This window comes from Gavia stellata, chromosome 10, assembly GCF_030936135.1.
Source record: "Gavia stellata isolate bGavSte3 chromosome 10, bGavSte3.hap2, whole genome shotgun sequence".
NCBI classification, from domain to species: domain Eukaryota; kingdom Metazoa; phylum Chordata; class Aves; order Gaviiformes; family Gaviidae; genus Gavia; species Gavia stellata.
Window position 1 is genome coordinate 7,402,863 of NC_082603.1, and position 17,414 is coordinate 7,420,276.

At 45.4% G+C, this 17,414-nt stretch overlaps 1 protein-coding gene across 1 annotated transcript; it reads right to left on the bottom strand.

The window, feature by feature from the left end:
• Positions 1-10,532: 10,532 nt before the first annotated feature.
• Positions 10,533-17,012, bottom strand: SELE (selectin E). Its single transcript, XM_059821946.1, has 12 exons — positions 16,976-17,012; positions 16,147-16,533; positions 15,245-15,352; positions 14,929-15,114; positions 14,111-14,296; positions 13,818-14,003; positions 13,065-13,250; positions 12,772-12,957; positions 12,302-12,487; positions 11,202-11,309; positions 10,703-10,724; positions 10,533-10,590 (listed from the first exon to the last, which is right to left on the bottom strand). The coding sequence occupies exons 1-12, from the start codon at positions 17,010-17,012 to the stop codon at positions 10,533-10,535; spliced, it is 1,836 nt and encodes a 611-aa protein (XP_059677929.1).
• Positions 17,013-17,414: the final 402 nt, after the last annotated feature.

Here is a 17,414-nt window from a genome sequence, read left to right on the forward strand (position 1 = left end):
TAGGAGGAAAAGAAAATGCTGTTTTCTGTTTGTCAAATGAGAGGCTGTAGACCTTTATAGTCAGAGTCGCAATAAAAGCATGCCTTGCAAAGCTTCCTGGGAGTGTGTTCATTAGGCCTGATTGCCAATTTGTTTTCAGGTGAAGTTTAAGATGTTGGGTTTGGCCTATAAAGCTCCTAACAGTCTAGAGCAGCCCATTTCAGAAGCTGCCCCTTACCCCAAGCCAGGGCTGCCACCAGGATTTCCCCTGTGTCTCTCTGGGGCAGAGAGGGAGCTGCTGGGAGGGCAGTCTCTGGGACAGGTGAATGAAGAGTGGAGAATCACCTCCTTTTATTTATTTTGAACTTGCATCCTTTCAGCTTCCACAAGGATATCCTAGACCAGAGCTCCAGCCCCATCCTGGGGCATGATGCTCCCCACACACCCCTTCCCTTCTGACAAGCTGCAGCATATGGGGACACCATGTAGCAGGGAAAAGGAAAACAGAGAGCTCTGCACCAGCGGTATATTATGGTGCACACAGGCTGCTGCAAAATGAGATTGGCTTCCCCTTGGTTCATGCCATTTAGAAGCCCATTTTGCAGCAGGCAGGTTGAGCACAGGCCTGGCACAGCACTGCTGGCCATCCAGGTCTTCCTGAAGACCTGAACTAGACCAAATTTGTTGCCCAAAGAGCAGACCAGAGTTGGGATGATTTGTTATTTCGGATCCAGCATCAAACGAATGTTCTTCTAGCCCAGGCATGAGGACAGCACTACCAATGGGCACTGATTTCCACAGCACTTCAGGCAATCAGCCAAACCAGAGACCTGACTGACATCAATACTTCCACTTCATTGAAAAACCCACATGAACTAAGTTTACAAAACAGGCACAAACCACACTTTTCACTCTCCCTCCTTGGTTCTGCTGCTTATTCATCACCTCTTTGAAGGTATTTCATACAGCCATTCCAAACAGCTATTCTGGTCACACTGTGGGGTTTGAACTGCTGTTCGTAATTCCTCCTTATTAACCACTGTTATTTAAGTAGCTCTGATGGGAAGAAGGGGGAAGGGAAGTTTTAGCAAGATCCAGATCCACTAAAACACAAACCACTACATTCAACTTCAAAGATTTGTTTAAGCCCCATTAACTTAATTGGGACTTAACATCTTGTTCCTTCATTATCTTTGCAGAAGACCCGGAGATCTCCACAGTGAATCTGTGTGACTCCAGTACTGAGTCATGGGCATGGAATATGGTTTGATTGTGTCAAAATCACAGCCGTGGTGCTTCTCCCGTGATCCTCCTTTGTCAGCTAGTTTGATAGCATAGGCTGCTTGTCTATGTTGAAACCTATTTCATTGGGGCTCTTTGATCTGTGCCTCTGTGCTGCTGTTTTGTTCTAACAGGCACACAGCTGCTCCAAAGGACTTTGCAAACAATAATACAAACATAGCTGCACTTAGGACTTGCAAACCCTGATTTTAGCCAGTTTGTGTGATGTCAGATGTCACCATGCCTAGAAATGACTTACAAACAAGACCAAAGATCAGGCCTAATTTTAGTAAGCCTTTGGGCTCTGCATCCCCTGACTGTGCTTGCTTTGATGAAACATGATCATAGGATGAAAAAAAGCAAAAATGCAGCTGGCACCTGCTGGGAGGGCAGGGAGAGAGAATCTGGCAGACAGGAGGTTCCTACAGAGATTGCCAACACTACTACACGTCTGTTTTGCTTTTTGGGCAGCATGGTGAATCCAAAGGTGATAAACATTTGGCTTGGCTGGCCAGACAAGATGTGCCCACATCAGATAATGCACTCTCCCTCTTTGCTTGCTAGCATCTCTGCACCTCTCAAGGCAGCTCCTTCTGCTGTGCTTCAAGTCTCCAGCCCGTGAGCTTTAGAGAGGATCCAGGCTCTGCTGGAGTGAAACTCATATGTGGGAATAGCTGCTCCCTTACAAAGAGCAGGCTGGCCGGCTGGGCTGCTCTATACCACACATCTGGACAAACGATTTCAAATTTCAGTTTGCAGCACAACACAAGGATTGTTGTTAGAGGACATCTTTGAACCTCAGGAAACTTTGAGGTATCTGTAGTATTTTTAGGACAACAGCTTTATTTACAGTGCCATGAAAAGACAAATGTTTAACTAAACCAGGAGTGACTTTGTTCTCCAAATACTTTCAGTGAGGAAGAGTGACTCTGAAGTGAAAAAAACTTGCTGTTGTCGGAGCATCAAAAGAGGTTAGTAAAGATTCTTGACTACCCTTTCTCTTGGTCTGAAGTCCTGAAGAAAGGACTACAGCCCAGTTGTGCTCTTTAACCAAAGAGCATTTAGAGCGTTCTCTTTTCACCAGTCAGGATGCAATTTCTTTCTATAAATATCTAGTGGTTTTACTGTGCCTTCGAACATGCAGGTGAGCTGGCTCAGTACATTTATCAGCTGACCACCTGCAGCCTGACTGACTCATTGCCCCTGCAGCAGCAATCAGCAAGTAACATGCTCTGATGGAGGACAGGCAGACAAGTCAAACCACTGGGCTGTAATAACCATTGTTAGCTTTCAAAACCCATTCCTCACCCTGCTCTCTCTCCAGAGAAGCTTACAACACCTCTTTGGAGGGGTGGTTGGTACATCTAGGCATGAGGACCTGCACCCTGGGCCCACCAGCTGGATTTTATGGAGGTGGTCTGGCCTGCTGGGCCCCTTCTAGGAAGGAAGGGGCTGCTGATAACATTACTGTGTCTGCACTCTGTCACAGGGACCGGTGCTTGCCTGCACCGGAAACAAGATGCTAGGCAAACATGCAGACCTTTGTGGAAGCTACAGCAATTAGGTTAATTAAGAGCTAGGGCAGTCCCATATGTTTTCCGATCTGTTGTTTTTTAGGTCCCCTATTGCACCTGTTCCCACAGCATCCAAACACCCCGAAGGCTCCAGACACGGGAACAGAAAGACGGCTGTCCCAGATCAGAGCAAAGGCCTGTTTGGCCTCGTATCCTGCAGCAGGTAGAGAGGGCAGGAGGATAAGAACAGGACATGTTCTCATTACCCTGGTATAGGTCCTCTGCTCTCCCTGGGAAAGTCCCAAAGCTCTTCTCTACAGAGTTCAGTATCATTCTGTTTTAGACACAAGGTAGAGGCACGAATTTCCCAGGCTTAGCCATCAGCAGTGCCGGGAAATTAAACCCTAGTGCTCATTTTTCCAGGCCACAACCTCGGTGTTAGAAGAGCTAATAGCCCCAGCTTGGGATTTCTGAAATAGCCAAATTGATTCAAACACCAAATCACCCCCGCTGTCTGGGACCTGTGCACCCAAATCCCTGGGGTTGCTTGGAGCATCCCCACAGACGTGGGGTGCCACTGCACTGGGAGCCACCCAGTTTCCTGTCAGAGAGCCCCTGCTTTCTGCACGGAGTGCACAGCACCAACTTCCACCTGCAGTATCACTCACAGCCTGGGATGAGGGTTTGGAGTAGGTGACTTCTTAGGGCTCCTCAAATCCTATTTCCTAGGATCCTCTGACAAGTTCTTTCCTCAGGTGCAAGCTCAGAGAGAAACCTACTCTTCAGAGTTAGCTTTGCTCATTGCAAAGTCCAGGGGAGTCCACATTCCCAAAACTCCTCCAAGACAGATGGTTCATCTTTGCACGGCACATTTCTCTGAGGCAGAATCACTTTCCGGCGCTACACTTCACGCCGACGTGAAAGCAAAGCGTATCTGTCTGCTGTTTGCAATCATCTCCATTTCCCCTGCTCATGCTGGAACATGAATAAAGTGCTTTAAAAGTCCACAGAGTCTCCATCACCAATTTCTGCCACCGAAAGTCTGACCTGCAAGACTTGCTCCCATTTAGCACACAGGGAAAGATGTTGAGAAGGGTCATTCACCATTTAATGGGCTGAGAACCAAAATCTGCCCTGTGTATATGCAAGGAAATAGGAAGCAAAAGTGACAAAAGCAAAGCATTGACTGACCCATTGTGCGTGTGTGTGCGGGCGCGTGTGTGCGTGTTACTAGCTTTGCCTGGCAGCAGTTGAAACACTTTTGTCAGCACCTAAAGGAACTGCTTCTGAATTTAATGCAGCCAAACTGAACGAACTGCAGTCTGGAGAAAAGGGTGATCTGTATCTGACTTCTTTTCAGCACTTACATGACTTCAGTGAGCCAGATGCTTGCTTGTAAGTAATTACAGTTACTTTACAAGAAACTTTTTATGTCCAGTATGTTTTTAAAATCTGGATTTTAAACTCAACGTTAGGAAAGGCATGGATTTTTTAACATGCTGAGTGCTCTCCTGGCACATCAGCTGGGATTTTATACTTCTGATCAGAAGCTAAACCCTCTACTCAGGCAGGGCAAATTAAACAGGGCACTGAATATTCCTGAAGAAAGAGCTAAGAGAGGGAAAAGAAAATCAACCAGATCAATCTATACTGACCTCAACAGTAATATCCAGCTGCCCCAGTTCAAAAGAGCAGAGTGACAAATGCATTCAGGTGAATGGCTGGCCTGTCTTTAGTGCAAATAAACCAGCAGCCTGAGCAAACTCTGCACATCTGAGTAGTGCGCACAAAATTCACTGTGGCTTTACCAATTGCCCACACAATGCAAGCTGCCACTGTCCCCTCTGAGAGCACGTGGCAAGGGTCTCTCACCTCTACCCCAAGCCCTGTCCCGACCAAAAAAGCCAGAGAGAAGAGCAGAAATGGCAGGCAAGAAGGGTCTCGCAAAAGAGATGGAGCTGTTCTTCTCCCCAGGAAAGGAGGGAGAGCAGTGGAGAACGTGGGCTGTCTCCCTTCTCCCTCCTGCATGACTCCATGATGACTACTTCATGACTATCAAGTGCTTCAGCCAAATCCTCTGCCTTTAGTTGTCCTCTGCCTTGCTGACACAGCTGAATTTTTCTCCACAAGTGCCTTTGACAGAGTAGAAGAACCTTTGCTACATCTGGTTGTTTGCAGGGGTTGTGTTGGTCAAAAGTGATTCTCTGTAAAGTAGAAAAGATCTCCATTCTCTGACACTGACCCAGCAGTTCCTAACTCATCTACAGAGCTTTCCTCTGCTGCCTTCAAGGGCCGTTCAGATCAGACTCCAGTCTGGGAACAGTCCCGTGACACACAGAGCATCCGCTACTCTCCACCCCAGGACCAAGCTGGGGTCCCTGGTACCAACTGAGGCAAGGGAGAAGGAGGAAATACAGTGAGGACTGGAAAGGGCCCTTTCTCTCTACCTTAGGATAGGGCTTTCTAGGACTACCCCCACTGTCTTTGTGCTCAAACCGTATCATTTCCCCATGGGATATCTTGGTTGTTCATGTGAAGCCACCATTTCACCATGTCTGATTTTTATGTTATCATCTGGATTGTTTGCGCTGACACGAGATAAGGGGAAGCAGGGACGCCACTGCTTCGTGCAGCGTGGGCTGCACTATATTTTCCTCTTGGTTTAGGCCAGGCTGGGCTTGATTTCCCAAGATCCCAAAGTGAACATGACCTGCCTGATTGCATCCCCTCCTTTCCCAGAAATCATCCTGTGGAATAAGCCCTGAACAGAAAACAAGTGTTTCCTGTCTCCGCTTTAACCCTTTTCCTTCCACCCAAGTCGCTCCATGACAGGCCTGCTCCAGAAGGCATGGATGCAGTGCGATTCCCTCTTCCTGCCCACTCAGAGGCTGTCAAAAGCCCAAAATGACAGCACTGGAGTGCCAGAAGCAAGCAAGTCAGCTGCAATTTCACACCTGCCATCACTGCTTTCATGGCAGCTGGCGAGGCGAGAAGTTGATGAAGGTCCCACTTGGCCCAGGCTGAAAGTCAAAGCAACTGTTGGGCTTTTCAGGGAATGTCCTTCCCTGAAGTGGGAAGGCAGGTAGAAAACCTGCTGGCAGCTGCCCGGGGGCATCTGCTGCCTTGCTGAGGAGGCATTTGTGCTTTTTGCACGCTGTCCTGTTCTTGGCAGCAGCTTTCCCTAGCTGGAAAAAACATTGGCCATCATCAGCTGTGGAAACACTTTCTGGGCTGTGGATTTCTTTCTCACCACTGGAGCCACAGCTGAACTGTGTTGGCCAAGTCTGCCTCCCTTCTAGGTGAGATTTAATAGTGCCAGGTGAGTAGCGATAACCATCCAGCAGGTTTTGACTCCACTAGCCAAATCTAATCTGCAATTTTTCTTGTTTCACCCTAAAGGCGTGCATGAGAGAGGCCGTAAACCAGGCTACGGAGCTCCATAGTACAACTGTGCAAACGCTATGACAGGCTGGGCCCTGATGCCTGCTTTTCTGCCCTCCACCAAGCTTCTGCTGCCCACTACCAACAGGAGGATGGCCTGCCTGTCCATGGGCAAGCCCATGCTGTATTTCTCATTTGATACGAGTTAATGCCTCCCAGGGAACAGCAATCTTGTGATCCTCTCTGTCCCTGACCAAGAACTCACCACATCAACTTTCTCCACCAGGACTATGGGCTGAAGACCCTCACCAAACACCCACCACCAGCCACACATTAGCAGCATGCTCAAGCCGAGACGAGGGAGCCAGCCCCCTGCAAAAATCAGAGGAATTCAAACAGGAACAAGACTCAGGACAGAAACCAGACTCAGAGGATTGAGTATGTTGCATTGCACAGACATTGTATGTTGCAGTCTGGCCTCCTGGCCCTAATACCCTCTGACAGCTCCCAGAGCAGGAGCTGGGCAGGTTAGTGATTTGATCACAACACCAACTCCTGCGGGGGCTGCTTCAAAGTTCCTGCTGCCAGTCCTCAGCAAAGCACGCAAGGAGCTGCGAAGACTTCCAGTCTCCACAGCCTGTAGTAGTGACCTATCTTTGTGAGTGAAGAACCGCTGGCCAAATGCTGGGTCCAGTCCAGCCCTTGAAAACTGGAGCTCTGGAAGGCAACTTCAGCCAGGCCTTGGTAAATGACTGCTTGTTTGATGGCTAATCACTTATGAAAACAGAAGGCACACACCCAATCTGGGCAGGGCTTATACTTATACCAAGGGCCACAGAGACACCCACCCCAAATCAAACACTACCTGTCTGAGACTTTAAGTGAAATTTTGTTTCTAAGTCCCTTTCTGTCCGTCTGCAGATGTAAAAAGCTAAAGCCACCCAGGTAGCTCGGTTCATCAGGAATGTGTTAAGTTACACCACAAAACCATTCTCTTGCCAAGCAGCAAACACGCAGAGCTGTGAAAGGACATGCGTGCCTCCCAGTTAATGTCACCTTCACAGCTTCCATAGGTCATGGCACAAGCAGACATCCGCTCCAAAAGAAGATGCCAGGCAAAACACGGATCCCATTCTGAGCAATGCCACAGGCCCAGGGAGAGCTGAGGAATTTAAGGGAAATGGGACAACAGGAAACAAGGAAAGTCTCTCCAGCAAAGACCCTGTGGCCCTTCGGTGGTTGCACAGCAGCGCACCATACAGAGGAGTGACACAATTGAGTTACTAAACCACGGCCTGGCAGCAAGCGTTCCCACAGCCATTCTTGCCAGCACAGGAACTATACAGATAGCAAACAACAGAAGAGCTGTGTTCACAGTCACTGCGACAGAGACACATCCACTGCAAAAAAAATGACTTCCTGAAGATCTTGAAGGCCTGGACATACCATGCCATCATAGCTGGTAATTCATACCCCAAAGCAGGGAAAAACAGTGCCAGGAGAGGATCAAGAATCAAGCAAACTGGACTAGCACAGGCTAGGGTTTTACCTGTGCCCTGAACTGATGTTAACTCAGAGGCTAGACGTAACCTGTAAGTCACTGGAAGGAAGGGGATCCCCTTCAGGGAGTCTTTGTCTGGCCTAGGGGATATATGGGAGAGATAGAGGACTAATCCTACTGAAATGTGATCTCACTCCTGCTGCCTCTGGAAGTCACAAGGGATGAAGGTTTGGAGAAAGAGAAGGGATAATTTCATAGTCTCTTTTCTGGCTATAAAGCCCCGGTAAGATCCCAGGGAAAGCTGCTAGAAGCACCAGCTCTGGTCAGCTCCTGGGAAAAGAGAAGCTGGGCTGCCCTGACTGCAGCAGGGTAGGAGCCATGCTGGCCTGAGCAGCTCTCTCCAGAGGATGCTACAGGGCCATGCATGTAGAGGACAACAACAAGGACAGGCTGGGGGACCCATGTGGTGGTTTAGCTCTCAAAACAGCTCCAGCCGGGATTCAGAGCAGGGCGTTTCGGGCTAATCTCTACATCCCCTCAGGGAACCTGAAGGATTACTGCTCTACATCTGCTCACACAGTTGGGCCCCACCTTGTCAAGGCGGGGGAAGCGCTGACAGCCGCTCTCAGTTTCTTAATCGGTTTGGGATAAACAGCAATGGGCCCTGTCCACTGTGGCACAGCACCTCTTAATTGACTCCCTTGCTCACAGGCCTGATGGCTTGTCTTGAGCCTTGCCTAGGGCAGGAATGCGTTTAATGGTTTATCATCAAGGGCTGGCTGCTGGCAGCAGCTATGGAGAGCCACCGTGCAGTTTCCTTGGCTATGTCAGGGGTTGGGGAAGGGTGGCCACAGGAGTGTCTGGCCATCCCTGGCACCTGGCCAGCACTAGCTCATGGCAGAGTCTTTGGCTACAGCCCAAGCCAGGGTGGGAGTGGAGATCCCTAGACAGCAGTCATCCCTCATCCCCAGAGCTGTGCTTTCACCTGTTAGCCCATGGTCTCCCAGCACTCAGCTAGCTTCCCAGCAGAAAGGGTTGAAAAAGACCTGCATGGGCTGAGGGGTTTGTGCTGTTAACTATGCACCAAGATCACCTACTTGCTTCTCTTTCTGCTCTCCTCTCCCTCCTGAGCATGCCTCTCACAAAGCCCACCGCTGGTCCAGGCACCTGCTTTACAGGACACATCGCTGAGCCTTCTGCCTTCCTTTCAGGACTGGGGATGCTGGTTTGGGGTCCAGCCCTGGCTGTGCTAGCTCCCAGGCAGTCAGTGCCATCTGCTGGCTACGCTCTCCTTGACTGCTATGAAAACATGGAAAGCTAAATAAGGGACAGTCTTGCTATTTAGCCAGTCTTCCCCCAACCCCTCACATTCTGCTGCTGAAGCCGTATCCCGCAGGGCTGACCTGACTCATTTAAATGATGTACATTTCCAAAAAGGGAGCATTACATTTAAAACATTTTATTAAATACTGTTACAAATAGGACAATATATATCAGATTCTAAGTCAGAGATTCTTAATTTATGATTATAATTTAAACATAACTTATTAAGACTTTCTCATTTGAAGTCCTTTAACAGCTTAATAAATCACACTTGCAATATATATACACAAATCTCAGGCTTCCACTTTATTTGTAAATAATATGCAGCATGAAATCCTTACAAACACCTCTGAATTATTTTAAAATTACCTGGGCCCAGATCAATGGCCACAGACCTACTCAGGAACCGGTATTTTGCAATACATTTACAGTTAACAGCACAGAAATATCCACAGTAAAAAAAAAAAAAGAATCACACAATTAAATATTTATGTATACACCTGTATTACAGTGCATAATCCCACAGGGATGAGATCATTTCAGATCTACTTGCTGCATTCAGAAACCAGAGTACCTAGTATAAGCACTATGATTCCTAGTGCTATTAAAAAAAAAAAGAAAGAGTTTAAAGTCCCTAAGCTTTCTGGGACATGCAGCAGAAACCCAAATAATTGCCCATATCGCTACAGGCCATATTTACCGACTGGGACATCCTCTTAAAATATACTGACTTCAACAATAAACCAGGTCAATTTTTTCATCCCAATCATTCTGTTTCTGCAAGTATAACCCATAGGTCTCCAGAGAAGACATCTCCAGCAGTGAAGTAAGTGATGTGAAATAATGCATGTCTTCACCTCACCTAGGTACCTTTGAGCAGACCAGAGGAGAAACCAGCCTCCTCTTTAGGCAGCAGCTTACTATTTGCTCACCATCTGGACAAGAGATGGCAAGCTCCCAGTTATGATAACTACATGACTGAATGTAGACAGTATTTTGCCAGAAGGCCAGAGTTTTACTCTCTGCTTGTCTTCAATGGAAATATCAGACAGCTTGAGTTCAAAATTTCTGAGCAATACACAAGGTCAATCATCTTGTCAGCAAGAGGTAAAAACATCTGGACAGCTGCTGATTTGCATGCAGTTTCATTCTCCGGAAATCTCTGAGACATAAGTAAAGATGGCTTCAATTCCTGCAGAGAGAACAAAATTCCTCTATAAATTGGAAAATTGGCATAGATTTGTATTTGCTCTCATTTCAGAGGAATTTTGTACGTAGCAGGTAGCAAAAACAGACAAAAGTGTTCCTAATACTATATGCAGCTGGACAGAATGTAAGCACAATCATCCTTAAGGAGCTGAATAACCATTTCTAAAGCAATAAATCCATCAGTCTTGTTAGGAACTTGCATGCAATGCCAAGGTGCGTATTACGTACCCCAAAGCACATACTGCTATTTCAGCAACTGTATAGCAATTAACAGCTCTGATTTCTTGTGTGATTAAAAGGAAGACAATGCAGCTATCTCATGTGCTTACCTGAAACACCTGGAGTTAGACATTTTGGCCAGCACTTTGAAAGCTACCTTCGATGGTTAGGCTCTGGCAGCTACTATAAAAAACAGAAATGAAAAGTACTTTAATGACAACTGTTTTATATCAAATGGATTTTAGCAAAGTGATTGCAAAGTGTTTTTCATGCTGCTTTTTGAGACACAACTTACCTGGAAGGAGTAAATTTCTTTGCTGCAAGAAGAATAAGAAAAGGTATTAGCATTTCAAGATGAAAGCCCCCTCACATAAACTTTCTCCTCTACTAAAAAACCTCTCATTTCTGAATATCTGATAAAAAGCCATTATCTAGCAACAAATCTCACAGGCAGTTATTACTGTGCTGTCATTAGCCCCATCCCAAATTACCATTCACTTTCCCTGCCAGTAATTACTGATAAATAGAATGTTGCTTTTTTTTCCTTCCAATTCTTGTTTTCTAAACATTTGGGTTTTTTACTATTTTTTACTATATTTGATTTTTAAATGTTCATCCAAAAGCCAAACATGGCATGCATGCAGGCTTCTTGAAAATAATTTTGGAATTTGTATGGGAATTTTTACTTTTTCAAAAAGCAAGGTATTGGGGTTTGGAGGTGTGGGTTTTTTTTCCTCCACTGAAAATTTTTCAGAAAGTTAAATAAAACCAGTGGACCCAGTCCAATTGCTCACCTTTTCTTCGGAAACGTCTTGCAAGCCAAAGGAGGAATGATGCTGTAGACAACAGAGAGGCACTTGTGGCTGCTATGCCTACAGAGACATAGCTGACTTGTTCAGAAGCTGAAAGGATGAGAAAGTTTCAGTGAGATCAAGAAGCATGTGTGGTCTTTGAAGCCCTCTCTACTTCTTCCTTTTCCTTGTGCTCTTCAAGAGGAAACAGAACTGCAGCTTGTAACCCTTAAGTTTTCTGTTGCTGAGACAGGACACATCCTGTACACAAGGTAAATAGCTGCATGCTAAAAATTATCCCACCCATTGCCAAAGCAATGGCAAGGCAACAAGCTAGCTATACCAGGATCTGTCTAACCTCCAGCCTCACATGACAATTTATGCTCATCTTATTTTTCATGTTTCACTTCATATTTTAATTTCCACTGTGCTGTCTTCCTCTTTGATCAATCCCATTGAGATCAATGAAATTATTCAAGTATCTAAATTCTGCTCAAGCAAATAAAGTGGAGTTGAACTTTTAGGACCTCAAGCAAAAGCATTTTGGGCAGACCAAGTATGTTCCCACTGAGGACAGGGACAGAGCTCTTACTGCCTTGAATGGGAAGGCAAGGCTGAGACTTCTACCCGGTAAAATTACAGCCTTTGACAGAAAAGCTCTGTGAGGTCTTTTGGCTGAGGAGTTCACCCAAGAAACTATCACACCAAATTAACAAATCTAGAAATTTTTCCGCTAAGAAACAGATTTATGAATGCAGATTTCCCCACAAGTTTCTGTTTCTCTAGAAAAGCTTTTTTCTTTATTCATATGGAAAAAGCTCAATATGAGAAATATTTTAATTAAAAACCAAACCAAACAACCCGAAATCAGGTTGCAGGGGTTTTTTTGGATAAGAAATCAACATTTTTCAGCAAGACCTTTTAGGAATTTTTCCCCTTTCTATTTTCAACAAACATACTAAGAGATTTTGTTGGGCTTTTTAATTCATGGACTTCACTAGAAGTTCTAGCTCACTGGTTGGTGTTACCTCCTTCACCCTTCCGTACCTCATTTGACTAGAAACCCAGTGCCACATCTCTGTGGCTATTCACAGGTCAGATACCTTCACATGTGGGCAGACTAGCACTCCAGTTTCCCGAATGACTGCACTCAAGAACATGAGAACCATTGAGCCTCCATCCTTCTTGACAGCTGAAGTGGCAAGCTGTGTTGTACGTGAAGTTCCCAGCACCATGTGAGCAATCCATAGAGCCTTTCTCAGGAGAGCTCAGTGGTTCACACTGTAAAACTGAAATACAGAAAGAAATTTTTAAGAGTCATTAAGGACTTTCCTGTCTTTAGCCCTATTTTTTGCACTAGTAGATTTACACTGTATTTTCAAATTCATTTGACTTTAGGATGGGAGCAGTTCACAGAGCCATGAGCAGGCATTTCTAAGGCACGGCAACTCACAACTGAAAACATGAGAGGCAGAACAGAGTTTAGTTCAGAGCCAGGACCTTACAGGAATACAGATTTCAGCGTGCTGTCCAGTGACAAGAAAAGTGTATTTTCCAACCCAGCAAGTCTTACCTTTGCATTTTGGCACTGGCTCTGACCACTGTCCCTGCACCGTGCACTCAATGCTGGATGGGCCGTCCAGAACATAGCCCTCGCTGCAGCGGAAATCACAACGTGAGCCATAGGTGAGATCTGCAGGAGCTCGGTCACAGGTCACAAAACCTTCTTCTGGCCAGGTTACAGCCTCACACCTCACAGCTGCAACACACAGATCACAAGAGCAATCAGCACAGATGTCCCAGGAATTCAATATGCCAATGCTGACAACCCCAAGTGCTCAAGTGAGCAGGGATGAGGAAAGGTACCTGCACAGGATGGCTGCTGCCTGTCCCAGACCCCAGAAGACCCACACTGCAGCGTGGCTGGTCCTGTCAAGGCAAATCCTTCCTCACAGGTGAACTCGCAGGTGGTACCCCAGGTGAGCTCCACAGAGGAATGGGAGCAGTTCACAGCACCATGAGCAGGCATTTCTAAGGCAGGACAGGTCACAGCTGAAAAGCATAAGAGGCAGCACAGAGCTTAGCTTGGAGTAGGTCAATATAAACACTGTTCTTTGAGCTGACAAGAGGACATGCCCCGCCTGGAGCTGTCCCCTACAGAGCCATAGTACTTCCCTTCAGACCTAGCAGTGTCTCAGGAAACAGGGATTTCAGCATGTTGCACAGTCCAGCCAGAACCCTTAAACATGCAGCTAAAACATGCAGGCTATCCTGAGACTGGCTCCAGATTATATTCCATAAGTGGACTGCATAAACAGACACTGGCTCCCATTTGGAGTGTAGGGAATAAAGAGTTCCTGTCAAAACACTCCACTTCAAAAGCCTGTTATCATGTGTTGGAGACACAGTTCCTGAGTGTTGCCTGTCACCCTGCACTGCTGTTTCCTCTTTAATACAGCAGGCTAAATGATCCCCATCTTGAGATCTGCTTATGAAAAGTGCTATAAACACCCTGGGGACGGCCGTTACTCCTTGACTGCACTTGAATGAGGAAATCTCTTCAGACTATTTGAGATACTCTAAGCTTTAATTGATGATTTCCAACCCAGCAAGTCTTACCTTTGCATTTTGGCACTGGCTCTGACCACTGTCCCTGCACCGTGCACTCAATGCTGGATGGGCCGTCCAGAACATAGCCCTCGCTGCAGCGGAAATCACAACGTGAGCCATAGGTGAGATCTGCAGGAGCTCGGTCACAGGTCACAAAACCTTCTTCTGGCCAGGTTACAGCCTCACACCTCACAGCTGCAACACACAGATCACAAGAGCAATCAGCACAGATGTCCCAGGAATTCAATATGCCAATGCTGACAACCCCAAGTGCTCAAGTGAGCAGGGATGAGGAAAGGTACCTGCACAGGATGGCTGCTGCCTGTCCCAGACCCCAGAAGACCCACACTGCAGCGTGGCTGGTCCTGTCAAGGCAAATCCTTCCTCACAGGTGAACTCGCAGGTGGTACCCCAGGTGAGCTCCACAGAGGAATGGGAGCAGTTCACAGCACCATGAGCAGGCATTTCTAAGGCAGGACAGGTCACAGCTGAAAAGCATAAGAGGCAGCACAGAGCTTAGGTTGGATCAAACTGTAAAAAGTTTTTTCTTCTTTCCTGAAAATTAGCAACATATCCACTAAATGGAAGCAGCTTTAGAAAGGAGATCTACTATGCTGCCATTTCAGAAAGCAGATAGGAGTGGAGAGATCTCTTAAAGCAAGGCTGTAAATTCATCTGCAGCTCATGTCAGCAACTAGTTACAATCCAAAATTTTCCCATTTTGACTGCTGCTTGGTGATATTTATGCTTCTATTTCCTTCAAACAGTAGCTTATTCTAAGCTGAACACCCCAAAAATTAATTCCTACAGTCAGGGCTAACTGGCCTGTTGTGAGCAGTCTCACTGCTAGATCATCTCCATTCTCTGTTCTCCACTAAGAGGGGGAAAAGTCTTTCCCCACAAGGAAATCTAGACCAGGCCAGAACATTCATTCTGCCCATTTAATCTCTTCAGGAACAAAGAGTCCTGTGTGCTGCAATAAAATAGTACCTTCACCACATAATTAATTACAAAGGAATGGGCCAGAACTTCAATTTGTACCTACTAACAAAGCAACACGGACATTTACAGAGCTATGTACAATGTAGAAAGCTCATCTATCGCTGCTTAAGAAGCTCACCTTTGCATGCTGCAAGAGGGGCGGACCAGACCCCAGAAGAGGTACAGTATACAGATTCCAATGCAGTCAGTTCATAGCCTTCCTCACACTGAACTGTGCAGGATGACTTGTAGCTGAAGTTCTCCAATGGATGGTTGCACTCAAGGCTCCCATGATCAGGTTTCTTCAGTGGATCACAACGCTCAACTTCAAAGAAACACAAGAAGGTACACAGTCAGCCTCATTGGCTGAGTAGATAAATCAACAAGCCAGAGAAACTGAACACTAGTTAGCATGAACATCACCCTGATTGAAAAGCAGGATGGAGTAATCTTACCAAACTCGCATTCAGGCCCATAGAATCCAGGGTTACAATGGCAGGTGTGATTGTTAATAGTCTCTATGCATTCTCCATGGCCACTGCAGAGAGATGGGTTGCAAGAAGCTGGGGAAAAAAAAAAAAAAAGAGAAAAATACAGCAAATTATAAAAGAATCAGCAATGGCCACTAATGAAACGTGGCTAGTGCTTTGTTTATCTTTCTGGCACTAAACAAGCACTTTGTATAGCAAAAGAAAAACAGGGTGTTCGGTACGTAAGATTATCCTGTCATTTGACAGAAGCATTTCAGAAATCAACACCTTTGACAGACTAGCTCATAGTGAAAGGATTCTACTGGTGGGAAACTCCATGACCACTTGTTCTCAGGTAGATATTAGCAATATTTAAAATGCAAAAGGAACAATATACTATGCGGTAGGTAGAAATCCTCAACAGGTACATTCTTCACTAACTCACCACAGCTCTAATTTGGCTGATACTTGACTTGGATCTTTTTTTTTTGACCTAGCCTTAGCTACCTCTACACAAAGTGTCTAATCTAATCCAGTGGTCTATAGTCAGAGAGATGCCTCCAAAAGGGCCATTCTTATCTAGCTGAGACACCCACTTGAGAGTGGGATAAAAGTCACCATCCGGAAAAGCCTGTTTCTCTCCACTGATTATAGACAAAGTCTGGCGATTTGCTCATAAAAGATGTATAATACTCTGGGAATGAAAAGCTAAGTGAGATCAGTCCAGCTCTTAGAACAAGAACACCCTTAAGCCCTGTAAGTAAGGATAAGTGTACAAGTGCTTACAGGGTCAGCTAGTTAATATGTAAGACTAGGTTAAACAACTCATCCCACCCACCATCTCATCTCCACAGGGGCACACTAGAATGGCCTTTATCATACCATACCTGTGTAGCACAAGGCGACCTTCTTTTTCTCACACTGTTCATCATTCCATTTGCCATCATCCTTCCCTCTTTTGATGTAGATTTCAACACAGTCCTCGTTGTTCCCTTTGCCATTTGGCTCACCTGAAGCCCAGTTTTTTGCCTCTTCTGTCAGTTCTTTGTTAGTTCCAATCCAGGTCCATACCTCATTAATTTTTCTGATTCCAATCCAGTAGTAACCCGGATTGAAGGGTAAGAAGTTATTGAGATAGTTGATTTCCTCCTTATTCTGAATGGCAACCATGTTAGTATACCTCTCTTTGCACCACAGCTCTGCTTCCCTGTAGGTCATGTTTGTGTCTGAATAATGGTATGTCCAACAATCCACCCCCTGCAGTATTGTAAGCCCTAGAATGAAAAGATGTCAAAAAATTGGTGTCTGACTTTCTCGCTCCTCTCTCTCTAGAAGAGGATTTATGAAGCTCTATAAATATTGTAAACTTGTCAATATCTGAAACTGCAGAAAAAGTAGTGGCAATTCTTTTATAAACAATTAACTGGCAAGCTTCAAAACAGGCATGTCAGCATCAAGTACAGGGACTTCAGCCTGTGAAACTATGTCCGACCACACAAAGCTTTGCAGACTTCATAGCACACTGTAGGAGACAATTATGTATTTGACAGGCAAGCAGTGAAACGTGCCACTGCAGCTAGACGGTTTTCTATGTGAACCTAGACTCAAGCTAATTAGGTCAGGTTCAAAAATTCTGTTTAATTCTGAGCTCATACAGAACAGGCACACTAATATTACCATCCAACTAGTTTTCTACACAGAGACATGCACACTTACCGTAAGCAAGAAGAGGTAGGAACCACAAGCAAATCATGTTTCTGAAAGTTTTCTCTTTTCTTTATCTTTTAAGCAGACAGCTATGAAAGATCAAAGGAACACATTTGTAAAGAACAAATACTGACTTTTTACAATTCAATATAAAATACTGTCTATAAAATCTTTTCTACATGCTTTTTAACAATTATTCTAAAGACTTAAATAAGATTTCCATTTTTAGGAAATTATTAATTTTAAAACAGTTCTTAATATCAAGATAGCTTTTAAATGTAAACAGCTTTTAAAGAACACCAACACAGAATTCCATCTGTCAGGTTTTCCTTTAGCTGAGCAATGAAACAGAATAACACACTCCATTTATACTCACAGGTTGCAGTTGTGGTGGCCAGCTGGCAAAAGTCCTCTGCGATATTTCTCAGTAACTGCTTTCCCTTGCTAA